The 22565-nt window shown below is 42.9% G+C and overlaps 2 protein-coding genes across 2 annotated transcripts in view; one reads left to right on the top strand and one right to left on the bottom strand.

The window, feature by feature from the left end:
* LOC134205296 (WD repeat-containing protein 20) overlaps positions 1 to 9882 on the bottom strand; it is a 28491-nt gene extending 18609 nt beyond the window's left edge. Inside the window, exon 1 of the mRNA XM_062680434.1 lies at positions 9283 to 9882. Coding sequence (XP_062536418.1) covers positions 9283 to 9726 — 444 coding nt within the window. The 5' untranslated portion in view covers positions 9727 to 9882. The remainder of the gene's footprint in view (positions 1 to 9282) is intronic.
* Positions 9883 to 14619: 4737 nt separating this feature from the next.
* On the top strand, positions 14620 to 15648 carry LOC134206637 (uncharacterized). Its single transcript, XM_062682367.1, has one exon. It carries the CDS (start codon positions 14620 to 14622, stop codon positions 15646 to 15648), a length of 1029 nt encoding a protein of 342 aa, XP_062538351.1.
* The last annotated feature ends 6917 nt before the right edge of the window (positions 15649 to 22565 follow it).

The raw sequence follows: 22565 nt of genomic DNA, 5'->3' as shown, positions 1-22565 counted from the left end.
CTCGCTTTCCGCATCGCGTTTGAAGTTTGTATGGAAATTAGTATGGGAGAACGTATTTTTTTGCATTTCTACTACTAGAGGTTTCAGTTCATCGTAAACCAAGTGGCACATTGCGTTAAAGTATAACCCAAAGGATGCTGAAAAACTTCGCTGAAGAAGGCACGGTGCTGGAACGTCCACGAAACTCTTCGAAGATTGAGTGTTCAAACCGTATGCAAAAAATCGTTTATTCTGCCAGCACTGCCGAACTACGTAGACCAATAATTTAACTGAGTGTTATTTCAAAATAATTGATCTTATAGGGCTTTAGAGCTAATGGGAGCTATCCGGAATCATTTCACAAAGAAAAAAATCCTACAAGAAGGAAGATGGGTTTTGCCCTTCGATAACCATAGGTCGTCCGGTAGTGCTGGCAGAAACATTGATTTCTTGCATATGGTTTGAACAATTAATTTTAGAAACGTAATAACATTTTTTGTAGACCTTCCAGCTACGTACCTTCTTCGGCAAAGTCTTTCGGCATCTTCCAGACTATGTACTAACGTATTGAGTCACGTGATTGATGATAAATTGAAGCCGCTAATAGCAAAAATGTAAAAATGTACGTTTTCCATACTAATCTCCATGTAAATTTAAAACGCGCCATTTGCGTCCAGAATGTCGGCAACCACCGGGTCATTGGGATTCAACTTGTTACTAGCTATTCTTTGAAAAAATTGCCAGTCGGCGCGAGCGTAACAACGAACAGTGTTTGTGTGTGCCGCAGCCACGTCTGTGAGGTTGATTTCAAAGGTAACGGGCAAATGGTCTGAAGAGAGTTCATTCAGGACGATTGGTTTACTCATGTCGATAATGTTGTTGGATAAGACGAGGTCCAGCGTGGATGGTTTCCCCCTTCCGGTTGGATGAAAAGTTGGCGAATCCGGAAAGTTGATATTAAAACTCGAGCGAACAGCTTCCTGATACAAAATATTTCCGGCCTTGTTACTTTTAGCGCAGTTCCAGTGGGAATGTCTAGCATTGAAATCACCGACTACGAAGAATTGACCTTCACGAGACACCATGGAGTAGTTATAAGTCAGCTATTAGGATTCACTTTTCGGTGACACAGTAAAGCTCTATCTATTAGTAAACATTATGAAGCCGTCATAAGATTGTCCATATACCATCATTATAATATATGACTGGCGCCACGTTCCTAGTTTTGATGAAACTTCTACTCAGTGAAACCAACAGTCTACGAATGTCGATAACCTTGAACACATTTGTAATCAACCTATCTAGCTAGTTTAAAGCGCAGCTACGACTCATCGCAATCAGGAAATGCATCAGAAAAGTATTACCACATTATTCTCACTGATGAAAAAGGCCTCAGACTGATTGCACTACCATTCAAGGCTTCAAGATACGATGTCCGTTGGATCACAGGCACATGCGTTAAATCAATGCGTCAATGTTAGATATGTGACGCGGCACTAAACAACAATTGTCAACATGTGATACCACTACGACAGGATATTTCTTTGGTTGCCATCTTAGTGCTAATGGTATAAGCCCACTCAATGCAACAAGATAACATATCCAAGGGAGGTATGCTACTCAAGAGCCAACAATTGATATTGAAGTAAAATGAGCAAATACGTGGATTTCATATCCATATATGTTATGAACATTTAACTGCCACATATGGCTGAGTACGAAATCTAAATTCAGTTTATTCAACCCTTAACTGAGTAGAGTAGACCCATTGGAGTGTTATTAAATTTGACACATGGATTCACAGATTGCCACTGCGACAGCCTAAACAGATATTATCCAAATAAGGTTCTATAATTGACGGACGATATCTTGCTTTTTTGGGAATCATTATTTTTCTCTAGATCTAGGGATGAGCCAGCCTAGGGCTAGAGATAATATCGATATATCAGATAATAGTGATAAATATCGGGAAGAAATTATCGATACAATAACCGATATTTAAAATCCGATATCGACGATAATTGATTCGATAATATCGCTGATATTATGACTAATGAATTACCAACAGTGGCTGGTTTCCTACCTACATCTTGTTTCATTTGCATGTTCATATTAGAATATCTTATTTTCGATCAAACTTATTTATTTCAAGGCAGTCAGTAAAACATCACCTATAATACTAGTAATACTTCCTCTAAATTACTGAGTCCACGCAAGGTACCTTGTATCAAATGAAGTAATTCATACGTATACGTGTGCACGACTACATTTGATGCTGGGTACCTTGCGTGGGCGGGCTGCGAAATGGTGAGTTGACATCTGGGAAGGAGCGACCTACACAGCTCTGGCCCTCACAAGTTCCAATCGCACGCTTCCACGGGTCTTCCGATGACAATCGACCGCCAACTAAAGGTTTTGTACTTAGCTGGTAGTGCAGCCTGGGCACTGTTGTCCTTCTGACATCAGCTAGAGTGAGGGAGTGCGACCAAAGGGACCATCGTCCCTAACCCCTAATCCCAAGGCGTTAAGCGACCCGTGCCGAAGGGATGCATGGCCAGGGGGTTGAATAATGAGCTAGGCCTTTAACGGATTCTGTGGGGTACCTGGGCACCCTCCACAATAATTGTCCCTTACAGCGTCATGCTGGGCTCTGGCGTGGTGGACCTCTTTTCACGACCAAAATGGAAAACTAATTAGTGGTAGTAGTGGTAGTGGTAGGCGACAACCACTTCGCAAGAGGTGGATTGTTCAGGTCTCCGCCTAGGAGGCCAGAGGCAATAGTCGGCAGCTCAGTGCGCAGCGCTAGCGTGGGTCACTTAACCTTCTTCTCGGCTAAGCCGGTAGAGGTTACAGACGGCCCATGGCTTGTGGGGGCGATGAACCGCAAACGCGATGGGCTTTCGGCCTTCGAGGTGGCGACGGAACAGCTGGACGCCATCATCGACTTTGCGTCATCGAAGCACAATATCAGTAAGGACCTCAAGAGGAGCTTGCTGAAACTTCGAAAGTCGATGTTGGACGCCGAGCTGGAGAGGGCGGTCGGGACGGCCAAGTGTAAACCTGTGAAATCCGTGGAGTCGAGGTCTACCCAGACTGAGGCACAAGGATTCGTGGACTCGGGCAAGGCCAAATCGACCGAGGGCGGAAACCTGGAAAGGTCCGTCCACCCAGGAAAGACGGTGGTAAGGGGTTACGACAGGCTGAGAGCTCTCAGCCGCACCAGACCAGGGAAATAGAGGGGGGTGACGCCTCCTGGACCCTGGTCAAGAACAAGAGGAAACCGAAGACGTCAAGGTCCGAAAAGAAGGCCCAGGCGAATGAAAATAGCAAGAAGTCTAGGGTAGGCGCCAATCGCTCCAGGGGCGATGCTCTAGTCATCACGACGGACGAGGCTAAGTACTCGGACGTCTTGAAGGCGATGAGGAGTGACGTCAAACTCGGTGAACACGGCGCCGATGTACGTCGAATAAGACGTACCCGGATGGGCGAGATGATCCTCGAGCTGAAACGGGGCGTCTCGCAAAAGGGCGCCGCCTACAAGAAGTCGGCGGAGGAAGTCCTAGGCGAGACGGTCAAGGTGAGGGCACTCACGACGGAGGTGAATCTAATTGGTAAAGACCTGGACGAGATCACCGAAGTCGCAGAGCTCGTCACGGCACTGCGGCGACAGTGTGAAGTGGAGGCGCCCACCGCAGCCGTTCGGCTACGGAAAGGTCCGGCAGGGACGCAGGTAGCATTGGTTCAGCTATCTGCAGCGGACGCCTCCAATGTAGTCAAGTTAGGGAGCGTCTAGGTGGGATGGTCGGTGTGCCCTGTGAGCATATACGAGCAACCCGAAGTTTGCTTCCAGTGCCTGAAACCGGGGCACAAGCAATGGGATTGCAAGGGCCCTGACAGAAGCAAGCTATGCCGACGCTGCGGATTGGAGTGACATAAGGCACAATGCTGCACGAATCCTCCCAATTGTTTAATTTGTTCCAGCAAAGCTGCAAACAGCAAGCACCCCATGCGGGGGTTCGATGTGCCCGGCGTTTAAGCGTGCTGCAAAATCACAGTTCAGGTAACGCAGCTGGCTTACTTGGTCTCGCCCGAAAGATGAAGTTGGCTGGAACTACACAGAAGGTGGCGCGTGGACTCAAGGATGGCTAGTTCAGGCGCAAATAAGAGGTGGTCCAAGGGTTCGGAGTCGGCTTCATGGGCCATACCGGTGCCATGTGGTCGAACTCGATCCTTTTATCGAACAAGTGGCCGCGCGAAGAACAACATGGTATCGTCGCTTTCGCTGCGTCGGTCAACCGGGCGGATTCCGAGCCCGAGGACGGAAAGGGGTCCTCGTCAAGGCTGGGGCAGGCGTATGTACCGCGTCGGCAAGTCCCTCTGTGTGTTGGCGAATAGGCCCTGTCGCAGAGAGGTCAATTTGGGGTGCACGCGGCATCATCATTCTTGATACCAGTCGTGCAGAGGGAAACAGGCGCGAAGTCGACCCTTCCCACCTTCCGAGGACCTAGGGCGTGGTAAGGTGTTCTTCTAAAAAAGCGAGTTACGATGTTCGGTGCTGCAAGGACACGCAGCTAACCTCAAGGGTGCGTTGTCATGGGCTACCTAATATAATAACCAAATGGATTCACCAGATGCTTAAAAACTGACATCTCCACTCGACATTACGTCAAGCAGCGATTAGAAGATTAATTAGTGTCTGCGGATGTCTTCAAGGGGGAGTATTATCTCCACTTTTGTGGAATCTCGTTGCAGATACGCTATTTAGGTTACTCAATAATGGCGGTTTTCCTAGCTATAGATTTACCGATGACTATCTAACATTTAAGTGGGTGTGTGCATTACTGCCTTATTCGACCTGATGCAAAACGCTCTTCAGGTAGGTAGGCAGGTAGTTGAAAGTTGGTGTCGCCAATATGGCCTTTCCGTTAATCCTAATAAAACATCTATTGTTCTTTTCACGGAAAAACGTAACCGTAATGGTATTCGTCCATTACATATTTTTGGTTCTGAAATCAATGTAACTAATCAGGTAAAGTACGTGGGTCTAATTTTAAATTTTAAGCTTTCTTGGACTCCTAACATTGAGTTCAGAATCAGGCGTGTATGGCTTTCGGCCAATGCCGACGAACCTTTGGTAAAACCTGGGGTCTTCAATCCAAATATATCAAATTGATTTACACAACAGTTATATGACCTATCTTAGCTTATGGATGTCTTGTGTGGTGTCAAAAGGGGGAGTGAGGACAATTCAGCATAAATTAGGCCATCTTCAAAGGATGTGCCTAATGGCAATAACTGATGCATTTTCTTCAAATCCCACGACTGCTCTTCGACGTGGCTCCACTACACATACATCTCAAACAAGAAGCATTTTCTTGTACTTACCGATTAAGGATACTCGGTTTTATGGAAGAGAATCCTGTTCTACACATACTTCGTTGTTACCGCTTATGGTTAATTGGGACAAAATTTTTCTTGCTTCAAGTAATCTCACACACGTTAGTAGTTTACCTGATAGGACATTTTCAACACAATTTCCCTTGCGAGATGAGTGGACATCTGGCTATTTGGAGAGAAGTTTGTCGGACAGCTTTGTGTGTTACACTGACGGCTTCCTTTCTCGAAGGTAGGGCAAGTGCAGGCGTCTATTCGCGATACCTGAGATTGGAACAGCCACACTCACTGGGTAAACACTGCACTGTCTTTCAAGCGGAAATATTTGCCATCATGTGTGGAGTGCAATCTGCACTGCAGCAACACATTATGGGCAAAGTAATATACTTCTGTTCTGATAGTCAGGCAGCTTATTAAAGCTCTCGCTTTGGCCAACTCAAGGTCGAAGTTAGTAATCGCATGTCAATCTCAAATTGAGGAACTAAATTCAGTTAATACTTTACACCTTATATGGATACCTGGCCATTCTTCCACAGCTGGAAATGAATTAGCTTTATTGGTCCAGAGCCAGCTATTCCAATATCCGAGTGTTGGGTGAAGCTTTTGATCAACTCTTGGGCTGTCACTCTGCACAAATGGCATTGGAGTAGTCTGGATTCATGTCATCCAACAAAATTGTACATCCGGGAGCCATCTCCGGTAGTAGCAAGCTATTTAGGTAATTTGTCTAAGGGCCGATTTCTTCACCTCCGCTTAGTGCTTAAACCAGGTTTAAGCGTATGGGTAAGCACCGCTTAAGAGTTAAGCGGAGGTGAAGAAATTGGCCTTGACAGGTCACTGCCGACTGTACTATCACATGGCTAACGCGTTGAATCATCTGTTTGTGATAGTCGGGAATCCAATTGTCATCTCATATGTAACTGACAAGTCTATGAGCATTTGCGTTTCCAAATATTTGGTAAACAGTAACTTAGGTACTATGTCTGAAACTTGATTATGCATATGTACAACATGTGATAGATTTAGTTCGGAAAAGGTATTGGAGGGTAACCGCCCCTTCGGTGGGCTTTGATCCCACGACCCCAGTTCGCATGACAGGTGCTTTCCCTACTAAGCTACGAAGGACCTCCGTCGTCCACCGCAGCTTAGCGGGTACTGATGAAATCAAATTCCCAGCACCAGGTACCAGTCGATCTCTCGCAATACATTTTCAGAACTAATTCTCTCATATGTATTTTTGTACACATGCCAACCAAGTAGGATGAGTATTTAGTATTGTCCGGCTCCTACACACTTGCTTCATCAACAACGGCGCTCAATGAAGTAGGGTTGTGTGAGGTTGTGCCAGATTGGTCGTCAGATCCCAACCCGACCACACAAGCGAAGAGAGATCGCCACTCGAGTTCAGTACATTCAAAGTTTCATCAGTACCCGCTAAGCTGCGGTGGACGTCGGAGGTCCTTCGTAGCTTAGAAGGGAAAGCATCTGTCAAGCGAAATGGGGTCGTGGGATCAAAACCCACCGAAGGGGCGGTTACCCTCCAATACCTTTTCCGAACTAAATCTATCACATGTTGTACATATGCATAATCAAGTTTCAGACATAGTAATTAATTTCCACATTGGGTGGCTTAATACCCGGCATATAGGCAATTAACTTTGAATGTACTGAGTTACTTAGGGCCAATTTCTTCACCCCCGCTTAACTCTTAAGCGTTGCTTACCCATACGTTTAAACCTGGTTTAAGCACTAAGCGGAGGTGAAGAAATTGGCCCTTAGTGAAATTGACTTCCGAAACCAGAACCTTCATAGTATTTTGTTGTTCATAACCCGTTGTGGTAAGGAGCTATAAGCTCTTTTATGCTTATGCGTTGTATGCCCTCTTCAATGGCCCTTTTCCAAACTTTCCCTTTGTTCTCCCAATCACATTCTTTCCTTTTTGTTTACTTACTTTTCCGTCAGGTGTGTGATGAAAAAGGCTGTGAAGGTGATGGCACAAATCTCCCAAATTGAGATGGACGTGCCCTTGAAGCCGACGTCCTGATACCTGATACCAGTTCCAGGGTAAGCTATGGCTATTCCCACTCACACTCAGACCGAATAGTCATATGCTATCAATATGGAAAAAGATAGAATCACCGTCTTCGACCAGAGGTCGCACAGATTGAAGACTCAACATCTACCATGAGACAACGGACAGGACATTTACAAAACATCCAGTGGAAAAGTTTTCTCCTTACCTAGGCGGGAATCGAACCCACACTCCACAGCACATGCGTCTAGACGATTGACGTCGCTAACCGCATGGCATGGCCACGAAGCCCACAGCCCATATGAGCCGTTGTAGCAATCATCGGCTGGTAAATTAACACTCCCTGATACTGTGGGCCAAAGCAGAAAGCATGTGTTTGAGAAGAGAGAGTATGGATGAGTGTGATTGATCTGCTAATTGCCGTAGGGGGTTGCACCGTATCTATCACATTACCGCTAGGGTTACTTAATTGGGGTAGCATTGAGTTAACCGTAGCATAGTAGAGCACTCGTCTATCGTACTGGGAGGTGTGCGTTCGATTTCCACCGGTAGGCAGTGGATATTTTTTCATCTATATACATAACAATGAATTTCTGTCTGTCTGACCCTTATAGACTCGGAAACTACTGAACCGATCGGCGTGAAAATTTGTATGCAGGGGTTTCTGGGGCCGGGGAAGGTTCTTAAATTGGTTTGAGACCCCTCCCCCTCTTGGAAAGGGGGGCTCCCATACAAATAAAACATAAATTTCTACATAACTCGAGAACTAATCAGAGAATATATCGATTTTAGGCGAAACGAAGTTTGTCGGGTCTGCTAGTATTTCATAAATATTTTCCTCCCCGAAACACATGTTTTCGATGTCTTTGTCTAAAGTGAATTAGGAGAGGAAAAAATGATAGTTTCTGAATTACATTTTGATTGGATTCGAGGAGACTACAGAAAATGATTATGTTCCTAGAAACTGTTTGGTTGACCCAGCCCTGAACAACTCGTCATTTCCATCAATTCCACAATGTCCAGGTACCCAGTACACATTAACTGCATTTCTGGTAGACAACTGTGAGTGGCAGTAAGCAAATAGATCCAGTACCAATTTTGAGGTACACGTGAAAGATGGCAAAGGAGTTGATGCTGCTTGCCTATCCAAGAAAATAAATATACTATCATGCCTATAGTTTTTTTTTAAACAGATTCATTTCAATATTCATTTCTCCTCCTGGAAAACGCTTGGTCATTGTCCCTTTGAAACTTATACATTTATACCAGGACCTGTCACACTAGTTCCAACAAGACATTTTTTTTAAATTCATTAAACTCAAAAAATCCTAAACGAATTTCTGTTCCCAACACCCGTCATTTACTGCGATCTGTTGCTTTTTTTTGTTAAATATTCGGTTGTGGTAAAAATTTGATTTCATCCAGTCATTACAAGTATTTTCTCCCACATTTGCAACCATAATAAAAGAATATAGGTATATGTGATTCTGGATCTAATAATGACCTATCTAAAAAAACTTGAATCAAGTGAGAATTCCATTAAAGTTTGCAGTTTAAAATAATTCCTAAATATTTAACTTGAAAACTAAATTCGGTACCAACTGGCATTTGGTTGTTTTGTTTGCCAGATAATAAAATACAGAATATACCTTTGCAAGAGTTGTTAAAAATGATAAAGCACTGTATTGTCTTTATTGTTCAATCCTTCAGGAATTTAATGTAATTTTTCCAAATAATGTTCAAATGACTTATTTATATTATTGCCTTATGAAAATATTTTCAGTAAAATGGGATTTGTATTCAATGTTGATAAATACATAATACATAAAACAAATAATCAAGTTTTGAATGTAATAAAATCAATTAATTTATCCTACCTTTTTCACTCCACGATAAGCATAAACATAAAGTTCCTTTCCGTAATTGAAGCAAATTCGGTCGCCCCCAACAGACGGAGAACAGCTGGGAGGTGACAGTCCAGCAACACCAGCAATGTTGTTATGGATCTGCTCGCGGCCATTGGAGCTCTCCGGTGTCACTCCGCACCCAGCAGTTGTAGACAGCGCAGAAACCTGGTTCCCGCTAGGATTGTTGCCATTTTCGGCAAATGTTTTCTGCTGTTGGGACGTCGTCTGCTGCGCTGACGATGGAAGTGTCACTAACGAAACCCTCACCTGGGGGTTGCTCTGATTATTTTGATATCCAACACGATTTGGCCGTGAGTACTCCGACAGCGTCATCAATCTATACTCGCCTTCGCGAGTCACAAACTGGGTCTTCAAGTCATCTTTTCCACTCGAATCTACCAACTGCACCGACATTGCTCGCCTCGAGATTTGCACTGGATGCAATTTTAATCATGCGAGGATGTTACAATTATATAAATTGCATTTCAAATCCACTACACACTTCGAAACATCAATCCATTTTTGCAGAAAGAAAAATGACAGTAGACCAAAAAGATTAGTTTTTTGACTAATGATTTATTCGTTAAGTTTTTGACGTTAGCTTTCTTTGTCATCATCAACAATCATCAGTACACTTATTTTGAAATAACCTAAATTCCGCAATAAATATTAACCCAAAAATAGGCCTTTTCTTTTGGCAGAAAAATAAAACTTCCATTAAGAATTAGAAATTTTCCATGAAAAATTAGAAAAATGCCAAAAAAAAGAAATCAGGGTATTAGCAACAAATAAATATAATTTTTTTTTTAAATAAATGAGCACTTTCGTTGACCTGCTCCAGAATGATACGGAGCGTTACAATATGGTCCACACAGAATCTTCCGGCACGGAATCCGGCCTGCTGCCGCCGGAGAGTCGTATCGATCTTCTCCTGAATCCGGGCTAGGATAATTTTGCATAGAACTTTGAGAACGGTACACACAGTAACATAATTAGTGTTGCCGAACTCTCTGGGCACATGTAAGGTGATGCTACCGACCACTCCCTCGAACGCCCGTGACTGAAATAATTTGAGCAAACGTCAAAGTAGCAAAACGAAGTTTGTGAAGCTATAGTTTAAAATTAAGTAACTTGATTATTTGCAGTTTAAGTACGCTATATCTCGATCGTAATAACTTTATTTTATCGAGGTGAACGATTGTTACGTTCAAAATACGTTAATTTCAAATCTATAATACTATGTCTAATTTTACAGAATATTCTCACCCGAGGGAGCAAAACATAACCTCGATTAATGCCCGCTTAACGTGGTGAACACTGAAATGTATACTTCCGTATTTGTGAACATTGTTAAACCTATAATAATCCATAATAATTAATTTACAGCTTTGAAGCTGCCGCGCTGGCAACTGCAGAACGGTGTTTGAATCGAAGGGCCACCTCGGGTACGAGAACAATCTTCAAAGATTTCATTTCCGAGACGCCACAATGGAAGATTCCTCGGAAAACAGACACTGCAAGAAGTGTACTAGACCAGACGATGCCGACAACATGGTCGGATGTGACGCTTGTGATGCGTGGGAGCACTACGGATGCGCAGGTGTCTCCGATTCCATAGCTGGATCGAACCGCTCTTGGACCTGTGAAGCTTGTAAACTTAAGGCTCAAGCAGCTGCCGGATCCAGCTCGACAGCTTCAGCCTACACATCTGCATCAAGCAAAAGGTCGAGACAGGCGCAGCTCCGTCTAGAATTACTAGAACAACAAAATAGAGTCAGGATGAAGAAGCTAGAAGAAGAGGAACGGTACTTGAAGGAGAAATTTGAATTGCTAATGCAACTCGAAGAGGAAGATGACCTGATCAGCAACAGAAGCGAAGTAGATTCAAGATCAAAACGTGATAGACTGGAAAATGGCTAGAACAAGAAAATATAGCAGTGTCGGATGTTGGAAACGAAGTCGGACTCGGTGCAGGGAAGCAGTAGAAAGTTCAAACATAATAAAGTCGGTCCCCGGAGGATTACCTATGGCAATTCCTGCCTTCGAAACACAGTCAGTTTCAAGGAAGTTGGATAAACAGGTCTCCATTGGACGCGAATCGCTAACCGAATCTTCCTCACCGATAAAAAACACGACAACGGTCAAATCTCGCATTAATCACGAAAATCAAGCACTGACGTCCAATGCTAATGGTACTTCACCAGCTAATGTAACGCAGCAATTCAAATCGATTAGTTCCAACGCACCGGTCAAGCATAGTGCCGCACCGTTACCGATTTCAGACAAATTGGATGCGGCAGACTTGCAGCGAAATGAGTCACAACTGCCACCGTTTACAACATTTCCGAAACCTCATCCAGCGATGTCATCGATAGAACACACATCACCGGATAACTATCATGTGAACCCCGGAGCGTACGGACCAACACCGTCACAGCTCGCCGCTCGACAAGTCATGCCAAGAGACCTACTAATCTTTTCTGGAGACCCCGAGGAATGGCCTATATTTTATAGTAGCTTCCTCAACTCCACGCAAGTCTGTGGCTACAGTGACGCAGAAAATTTAGCCCGACTTCAACGATGCCTCCGTGGAAATGCACTGGAGTCCGTGAGGAGCCGCTTGTTGCTTCCTTCCTCGGTGGACAGTGTGATGGGAACACTTCGAATGCTATATGGAAGACCAGAAATCCTAATCAACTCGCTCTTAAGACACGTGCGGACTACGCCTGGTCCAAAGGCGGAAAATCTGAAGACAATAGTTGATTACGGACTTCAAGTACAGAATCTCATAGACCACATGATCGTTTCACAACAACACAAACATCTAGAGAATCCGCTACTACTCAACGAGCTGGTGGAAAAGCTACCGACTAGCTTTAAGCTGCAGTGGAGCGGCTTCAAGCAAGCACATACGGATGTCAACTTGGTGACTTTCAACAGCTTTATATCAAATTTAGTGTGTTTGGCTTCAGACCTGTTGGTAAATTCAGATGCATACCAAAACCACCCGAGAGGCAATCGTCCAGATAAACAAAGGGAGAAGCTATTTGTTCATGCACAGGATCCACCGCACGGGTCCGACGATCAAGAAAAGTATTCTGAAACCGCACCACAAGAGCGGATGGATAAAGGTTGTTCATATTGCGACGCAACCACACATTACATTTTGATTGCCAACCCTTTAAAGCCATGACCGTCGAAGCTCGATGGAAAGTTATTCATCTGAAGAATCTCTGCAGAACTTGTTTGGTGACGCATCGGAGATGGCCGTGCAGATCAAAAGAGAATGTGGCATTCAAGGTTGTCGAGCGCGCCACAATCAACTACTGCATGCTCCGCAGCTAGAACAGAACCCCATCGCTAGTAACGACGTGCAAATCCATCAGAACCATCACCAAAGTCACACATTCTCACTGTTCCGATACGTACCTGTGAAACTATTCGGGAATGGCAAGATTGTCAATATATTTGCATTTTTGGATGAAGGGTCAAGTTCAACTCTACTCGATGCCGAAGTCGCCGGGCATCTAGGCATGGATGGACCGTCTTCATCCCTTTGGCTTTCATGGACGGGAAACGTTTCGAGATAAGAGAAGGAATCCAAGTGCATAAGTTTAACGATCGCGGGAGAAAACTTGCAACAAAAATACACCATCGATAATGTGCTGACCGTCGGCGAGCTGAATTTACCGAAGCAATCCTTCAACTACGAAATTCTGTCTGTTAAATATCCACACTTGATTGGGCTACCATTGCAAAGTTATTCCGATGTCGCACCTCGTATGATAATCGGACTTGAACACGTACGTCTGCTAACTTCACTGAAAACACGAGAAGGACGAAACGAAGGACCTATCGCCGTCAAAACCAGGTTGGGCTGGTCCGTATTCGGGAAACAATCAGGTAAACCAAAACAAACGAAAAAATCGATCGTTCATCACCATGAAATAATGACCAACCAGTCGTTACACGACGCTATGAGATGCTACTTCGCAGTTGAGGAGAGCGCTGTTACTATCAGACCTGCAGCTGAAGAAGAAAAGCGCGCACTGCAAATTCTAGAACGGACAACCGTTCGACATGGTAATCCGGTAAACCGCTATGAGACCGGACTGCTCTGGAAAATAGACAACCCAACGCTTCCAGACAGTTTTTCCATGGCAAAGGGTCGTTTGAAAAGTCTGGAAAGGCGCATGGAACGTAACCCAGAACTTTCCCTAAATGTACAGCAACAGATAGCGGCTTACATAGAAAAGGGATATGCGCACAAAGCGACGTCTGAAGAACTTCGACGAACAGACCCCCGACACGTGTGGTATCTTCCACTGGGTGTGGTAACTAGTCCAAAAAGCCTGGAAAACTTAGACTGATTTGGGATGCAGCAGCAAAGGTGCAAGGTGTTTGCATAAATGACATGCTACTCAAAGGACCCGATCTTCACGTGTCGTTGATAGCAGTAATCCTTAGATTCCGGGAACGCAGTATCGCAGTTTGTGGCGACATCTGCGAAATGTTCCACCAAATTATGATTCGACCAGCTGATAAACAATACCAACGTTTTTGTGGAGAAACAATCCTGCCGAAGAAATCGGCATATACATAATGGATGTCGCCACGTTCGGTGCCACATGTTCACCCTGTTCGGCACAGTTTATTAAAACAGAAATGCTGAAGAACATGCCGCGGCCTACCCACGAGCTGCCAAAGCTATCATTGAAAACCACTATGTGGATGATTTTCTTGATAGCACAGATACGGTGAAGGAAGCAATTCAGCTCGTAGATCAAGTCAAAACTATACATGCAGCCGCTGGGTTCGAAGTAAAGAAGTTCAAATCTAATTCACCGGAGGTTCTACATGCAATCGGAGAAACAGGTGTTTCGTCTGGAAAGCCAATCAACTGCGACAAGCATATGACGGCCGATCGAGTATTGGGATTGGTATGGGATCCAGTAAATGACATATTCACATTCGACGTACACGTAAAAAAATTTAATGTTGTTTATTATTAATATTTCTAATACTTTTTTGCCAAAGCAGGCGCTTAATGACATGTATAAGAAAAAACTTATACATCGCATTAGCCACATACATTCGGAAACTTATACTTTTCATTAACTTATGAATGTTATTAGCTTTTTGATATGGGACCATTCATTAGGTGGCATAATGAAGAGTATAAGTATTTTCGAATGGTTTTTTGCCATAACATATAAGGTTATTTTTTTACGTGTATCATGTCTAAACAACCAAATGCTGATTAGTGGGTGTATAACGCCAACGAAGAGGCAGGTGCTCCAGCTAGTTATGAGATTATTCGACCCGCTAGGATTTATTTCCCATTATACCATCCACGGAAAAGTTATTATGCAGGTAATCTGGAGAAGTGGTGCTAACTGGGACGATCCTATCCCCGAACATCTGCTAGATATGTGGTACCGTTGGTTGGAACTGCTAACACACATCAATGAAGTACGGGTGCCACGGTGCTACTTCGGCGATATGCCATCCAATGCCCTAAAAGAACTTCAGGTGCATATGTTCGTGGATGCAAGCGAATCCGCCTATGCCTGTGCCGCCTATGTCGTATTAGATTGTATCGGAGGGCGACGATGCACGTTAATAGCTTCCAAAACTAAAGTGTCGCCACTTAAGCCACTCTCAATCCCTCGATTGGAACTGCAAGCGGCTATGATGGGAACCCGCCTTATGCAATCCATCTGCTCATCAATGACGCTCCCGATAGACAAGAGATTCTTTTGGACGGATTCGAGCACTGTGCTGGCCTGGCTTCGTTCAGATAGCCGAAAATATCATCAATTTGTCGGATTTCGCGTTGGAGAAATACTCTCGTCTAGTAACATCGATGAATGGAGGTATGTACCCACCTGTCTAAATGTCGCTGATGAGGCCACGAAATGGAATTCTGGGCCAACATTCCACGCCGGCAATCGCTGGTTCTCCGGGCCGGAGTTCTTGTTGAAAAATGAGAAGGACTGGCCTACTGATACTGTTCATTCTAATAAGAGTACTACTTTGGAGGAACTACGTCCTGTGTTCCTGCACCACTGTACCGTAATGCCACAACTCATTGATGTATCCCGGTTTTCTAACTGGAATCGGCTGTTAAGAGCTACTGCATACGTGCATCGTGCAATTAGTATTCTGCAAAAGAAGTTAACCTACAACGAAAGATGTTCAGTATTGCATACACGTGAAATTCAAGCAGCTGAAAGTACGCTATTACGACAAGCGCAGGCTCAAATCTATACCGACGAATTGGCTATAATGATGAATGACGGGACAATTAGTAAATCTAGTCCCTTTATCGTTTGAATCCCTTTCTCGATGCAGATGGTGTTATCCGGATGGGAAGCCGAATAGAAGCTGCTCCAGAGGCGTCATATTCTGCTAAATTTCCTGTAATTTTGCATAAGCAACATCCCATCACTATACTTATCACGGATAGCTTCCATCGACGCCTACTTCACGGAAATAACGAAACTGTGCACAATGAAATGCGACAGTCATTTTACATAGCTGGACTTCGAAATCTAATCAAGAAAATAACAAGAAACTGTCAACGGTGCAAGGTGAGAAATGCAACTCCGAGGGCACCAATGATGGCGCCACTGCCTAAAATACGGCTCACTCCTTTTATACGTGCGTTTACATTTGTCGGAGTGGATTACTTTGGGCCACTAGAAGTAAAGGTAGGACGAAGTGTTGTGAAACGGTGGATAGCCCTTTTTACGTGCCTCACAGTGAGGGCCGTTCACTTGGAGATTACATATATCCTCTCTACACAGTCGTGCATTATGGCATTCAGAAGATTCATTGCACGTAGGGGTGCACCAGTTGAAGTGTATTCCGATAATGGTACCAACTTTGTTGGAGCCAATCGCCAGCTAACGGAGGAACAACAGATAATGCAACACAATAACCGTGAGTGCGCTACTACTTTCACGAATGCATACACCACCTGGCACTTCAATGTTCCAGCTGCTCCACATATGGGTGGACCGTGGGAGCGCTTGGTGAGGTCCGTGAAAACGGCTATGAAGGTAATATCTGACAACACAGTATACGGCAGTGACGAGATTCTGGAGACGATACTTTTGGAGGCAGAGGGGGTTATCAACTCAAGACCCCTGACGTACGTGCCATTGGACGACGCAGATGATGAGGCTCTAACGCCAAATCATTTTCTTTTGTATGGATCAAGTGGAATAAATCAACCGGAACAGCTCTGGTAGATGAGAACAGTAGCCTACGAGATCGCTACAAACTCACGCAGAATATGGTGGATAAATTTTGGCGAAGATGGATACTTGAGTGTCTTCCTATGTTGACGCGACGTACTAAGTGGTTCGAGAGTGTCAAACCGATTGAACCTGGAGATCTCGTAATTATCATCAATGAGAAAGCAAGAAATACCTGGACGAAAGGACGAGTTCTAGAGGCAACTAAGGGAGTAGATGGCCAAGTTAGGCGAGCGAAGATACTGACAGCTAATGGAATTATTTCACGGCCGGCAGTCAAGCTGGCGATACTGGATGTGAAGCCGAGAAAACAGGAAAACTTGGATGGACATTCAGGAGCTGGGAAGCTCACGGGGTGGAGGATGTTGCAGAATTTTCTGGGCACATGTAAGGTGATGCTACCGACCACTCCCTCGAACGCCCGTGACTGAAATAATTTGAGCAAACGTCAAAGTAGCAAAACGAAGTTTGTGAAGCTAGTTTAAAATTAAGTAACTTGATTATTTGCAGTTTAAGTACGCTATATCTCGATCGTAATAACTTTATTTTATCGAGGTGAACGATTGTTACGTTCAAAATACGTTAATTTCAAATCTATAATACTATGTCTAATTTTACAGAATATTCTCACCCGAGGTAGCAAAACATAACCTCGATTAATGCCCGCTTAACGTGGTGAACACTGAAATGTATACTTCCGTATTTGTGAACATTGTTAAACCTATAATAATCCATAATAATTAATTTACAGCTTTGAAGCTGCCGCGCTGGCAACTGCAGAACGGTGTTTGAATCGAAGGGCCACCTCGGGTACGAGAACAATTAGGCTTTCAGCGATCGTGTACGTACACGCACGTTTCACTCACACTTTTACTCGGTTTGTTTGCAACCACGAACAAGCGGTCACGGCAAAATCAAATGGGATTGTTTGCAACCACGAACCTGCGTTCGTGTTGGTGAGAAATGTCGGCGAGACCCTAAAGCCTCGCCAGTTATCGCATACAGTCAGGTCACCTTCTCTAAGATACCTTGCATCCAGTCGACCGGGAAAGTTGCGGTGTCCCAGATATTACGAAATAAACGATACAGTAGTTGGGCGGATGTCATGGGGTCAGCTTTGAGCATCTCGGCTGATATGCGATCGAACCCTGGGGCTTATTCGACTTCATGCTTTGGATGGCTGTTTGAATCTCTAGCAGTGATGGAGCTTCGGTATTGACGCGTGTTATATGTCGGATCCTAGGCAGATCATGCCGAGGTGGTGATGGCCTGGCTGGCACTTGAAAAAGTTGTTCGAAGTGCTCGAACCAGCGTTTCAGCTGGTCAGTTGGGTCGGTAAATAACTGATCATTCGCGTCTTTCACAGGCATCGTTGCATTCATCTACGCCCCGCTTAAGCGTCGTGAGATATCGTAGAGGAGGCGAGTGTCCCCGGTTGCTGCGGCTCTCTCTCCTTCGTCGGCCAGAGAGTCTGCCCACGCTCGCGCTTGTCCCGTCGACATGAGCGTTTTACTTCCTTCTCAAGAGCCGAGTATCGTGGACGGGCTGACTTTGGCTCTGTAGGATATCGCGGCTTTGGCTTCTCTTCGCTCCTTTATCTTCCTCCAGGTCTCCAGGTAACTAGCAAGGATTAATTACTGCATGTAATCAACGTAATCAACCACAGATCATCATATTGATTAAGAGCATCATTAATGGGTGCATGTATTTTGATCACCTTCGCAGCGCTGTCATTTTAGTTAGTCACTCTTTTTGGTATCGGTCACTGTTTTCGACTATCAATTTGGTTGCTGCATTTCGTACCGGTGACGTTTGACAGTTAATAAAATAGCAGCGCTCTTACCCACTCAGGAAAATCGACACGCACATACTTTATGGCAAAAATCCTTGTATTTTGACATATGCATATCATGCGTCGGCACATACTTAATTGCATACAAATTCACACATGGATACTATTGTAATATCCGGAGTTGATGTTGAATTTTTAGGATAATAGAGTAGAGTGGGGCAAGAGTACGCACTTAGTTTTCAATCGATCATGTGGCCCTTATGAAGCAAGCTTCTGCATATCAAATCAGTGTCGATGATTCATATACTCTTCCTTTATGTTACCCAGTGGAAAAAATATTGAAATTATTGAAGTTCGTTTTAGTAGAACCCTTATTGCAAGACAAGTGAAAAACGCACTCTTACCCCACCGGTGGGGTAAAAGTGCGCATCGGGTGGGGTAAGAGTACGCATTTATCCAATCATGTTCTTAAAGTATATATTAACACAAATAAGAGTTAATAACATTTAATTGATGTTTAATGAGCATATATTAGGGAACGATTACAGATTACGTAACTCTTAAAGGGGGAGGGGATCCTAAAAATGTGCACTTTCATACGAAAAACCATTGCTTTTTATATATACAAAAAACTATAGAGGTAAAAATATATATCAGGTTTCGTGTGGCGTATACAAAGGCATTTTCCTCAAAGAAAGTCCACCAATCACGTAACGTAAAATTTGGCTATTTCATCACCCCTCCCCCCCTATCTTACAGTATTTGTATGAATCCTCTAAAAATTATATGGATCGTCACACATCTCACAACCCCTCCCAGCTAAACGTTGCGTAATTTATGAATGTTTCTTTTGATTAAATGAAATTATCATTTAGATGAAATTGTGTTTTCGTACTATGTTTAGGTATACACAAGTCCTAAAACAATTTCATTATTTCGCTTCAGTGCTTTGTTCGCTAAGTCCTTTCTAACACCGAATTACTTCAACTTATCCTAAAAACTTGTGATAATTTCGAATTCTGTCCCTTTTTTCTTAGTTGTGGATCTTAACGCTCTGGAAGAAGTCTTATTTCGGCCGGAGATACGGGTTTGACATCATAATTTGAAGATTCATATGCGTACTCTTGCCCCACCGGTTCCTGCGTACTTTTACCCCACAGTCCCAAAAATTATTCAAGTAATGGTTTTGACTTCTTGGGAAACCAACCGGATTGGTGTTCTGTACCATAAAGTACTCTATACAATAGGTTATCGAAATGGTATAATGTTCACCTGAATGAACGTATATATGGTAATGAAATACTAGTTGCGGAAATCCAATTATTTTTAGCAAAATGGCCAAAAAGTTATCTAACTCCATATCTCCCTTGTTGTTTATTCAAATCGTTCACAATTATACATGATAATAGTTGGCCAAAATACCTGTCAAACTGATGCAGTGCTGCTAGTTTATCTTTTTTTATTTCTTCAAAAAATCGAAAACGTACTCTTACCCCACGCACACTCTTGCCCCACTCTACTGTAAATGTAATGTATATATACGCACATGATTATTGAGCGACATAGTGCTTCAATATTCCAGTGCATCAATGCTGATGCGGGAGAGTGAGTGTTGGTGAGATCGCAGCATGCGAGATTGATTTTCTGTCCGAAGTGACTCGTACCGTCAGTTTATTGACGATTTTAGAGACGGAATGTCGCACCGCTATTCAATGGCGGATTCGTCCAACCAATTCTGGGATACGACATGACGTAGTCGGTAGGAATTGTGTAATAGTTCGGTTAAGGTACCCCGGGGCAAGTGAAAATACGGGGTAAGTGGGTACTATGGCTGCAGATTAATCGGTGAACGTTTTTAATGGTAACAATGTTCTAGAAAGATGAAGCAGAACGACAACGAATTTGCCTGACACAAAAAAAATTTGGAATCAAAACCATTTGCGGCACCATACTAATGGTATTGTTTAATCATGACTTTAAACTACCGGCAAAATCTATCACTTTTATTTTAATTCAATGGATTTTCAACAAAATAGTCGTTCCTAAATTCATCATTGATGTGGAAAGTGAATATTTTGAGCAATTAAATAATTGTGTGACATCAAAAACGATTTAAAAGTTTTGATTAAAGCCAAAATCTGCAATTTTCACTTTCCCTTGATTTTTAACATACATGGGGCAAGTGGGACATATTTGAACAACATTTTCGATACGGCCATTTTGCCTGTTTTTAGATTGTTGTCTAGTGAAAAATAACTTCGACACTCATATGTCGTATGGATCTGAATCATATGCAGTTGATATCGTTGGTTTAGTTGTTAAGAAGTAGTGTACAGTTGATTTACCTAATGTGTATTTTACTTTCTGAAAATTATCTCCCTCATGGAAAAGAGCAATGGTTATATCTATGGAAAATTTTCCGTTTACAGTGTAAACAATCTTCTTATTCTACAATAGATCAACAGGTTTTGTCTTGTGTTTTGTTATTTTTAAACTTCGCATCAGATTAACAGATTTTAAGATAAATAAAGTGCTTAAGACATGAATTGGCCATTTCGTTCTATTACAAATTTACAACACCGCCTGAATAAAAACGTTCCTTTTGAGGTTCTAGTTTATGTAATAATTTGTGTTAAACAGAGAAACATTTATTCGAAAAGTGAACAAAGATTTGTTTATCTCTTCCATCTAACACATTTGGTAAGAAAGTAAGCTAATGTTAAGCCAGACAACAGACAATTAAACGGTAAATCGGCTGTTGCCTTGATTTTATATCTGCTAACATAGTAATCCCTTTCTTTTGCCAAAAACAAAAGTCTGACAAGCAATAAACCTCCATCCATGATCTGAAATACTACGACTCAGAAATTACATGAGCATTATATCTACATTTTTCAAATTAGTTTCGTTCGACAGTATAGAGCGGAATAGGTCCCACTTGCCCCGTTTGAAGGGGTAAATGGGTCCCACAAATAAATTTATTTAAGTCACTACCAATATTTTTGTAACTGAATAAATTGCTCACAACACGTCTACACTACACTTCAACAATGGAAGCATATAATGATGTATCCGTGGTTAATGTCCTGAAATACCTTATTTTCTAAGTATGCTTTGGCGATTTTGCTGAACTAGCGTTTTTTTAGGTCCCACTTGCCCCGGGGTACCTTATTCAAACTAGCACATATAAATGGATGCTGGCCACATTCCATTAATGTGCTAGTTGATTGGTCAATAGGTAGGTGTGGAAACTTTTCATGTTGTTTTCAAATTTAATACAAGAAAAAAAATAAAATCATGAAGCGAGCAGGTCTTCATGATTTAAACAAAAATTGCCGGAGCGAGCAGGTCTCCGAGATTTGAATTGAATAAAAAAAGCCGGAGCGAGCAGGCCTCCAAGGTAGTAAAAAAATGCCGGAGCGAGCAAGTCTCCGAGGTTGGATAAAAAAAGCCGGAGCGAGCAGGTCTCCGAGGTTGAATACAAAAAAATGCCGGAGCGAGCAGGCCTCCGATAGTTTGAATGAATGTTGCCGGAGCGAGCAGGTCTCCGCAGTGGAAATAATATCTTGAGCGTGTAGGATCAGAAGTCTAGAACAAAAAAAAGTTTTACGTGCAGGAATCCGTAAAAAGGATCGTGCAAAAGTCAAAACCCAAGAGAAGAATCAGGTGGGAGGATTGACAAAACGAGTTCTAGGTTTAGATAATGATTGAATTTGGGTGATTGAATTTCAACTGTTTGAAGACGGAATTTAAAAATCGACAAAAAGATTGGTCAGTTTTGATTTTTTTAGTGAGACAGAATTTGAAGTTTCGGTTTACAAATTCGATTGTATGTACTTGGAGTTTTCAAAGTTAGTATTGTCGGGCCGCCACCAAACCGGACCGCGCAATTGAGCACTCGCGCTGCGACGCGAGTCGCGACAATTTGAAATATTTCATTAGTAGTGCGCATCATGCACGCATGGATGTAATATTATGCGCACTAATCAGAAATGAGTTGCGACGTCTGATAACTGTAGATATTTCATTTTATTGAAAACAAATTTTCGATTTTCTACTATACACGGAATATATTTTTAAGTAATATGTCAAAACCGAGGTCAAAGCATTACAACGAAAACTAGATTGCGTTTTGAGTTAGTATTTAGTAATTGATATAGAAGATCGATTTTGGATATTGGATACAGATATTTTTTTGA

Source organism: Armigeres subalbatus, chromosome 1 (assembly GCF_024139115.2).
Source record: "Armigeres subalbatus isolate Guangzhou_Male chromosome 1, GZ_Asu_2, whole genome shotgun sequence".
In the NCBI taxonomy this organism is placed as follows: domain Eukaryota; kingdom Metazoa; phylum Arthropoda; class Insecta; order Diptera; family Culicidae; genus Armigeres; species Armigeres subalbatus.
This window is presented reverse-complemented; position numbering and strand designations above follow the sequence as displayed.

What these genes read in the sequence shown, in the direction of transcription:
- LOC134206637 (XM_062682367.1), top strand. Translation starts at nt 14,620, where the DNA reads ATGAGATTATTCGACCCGCTAGGATTTATTTCCCATTATACCATCCAC.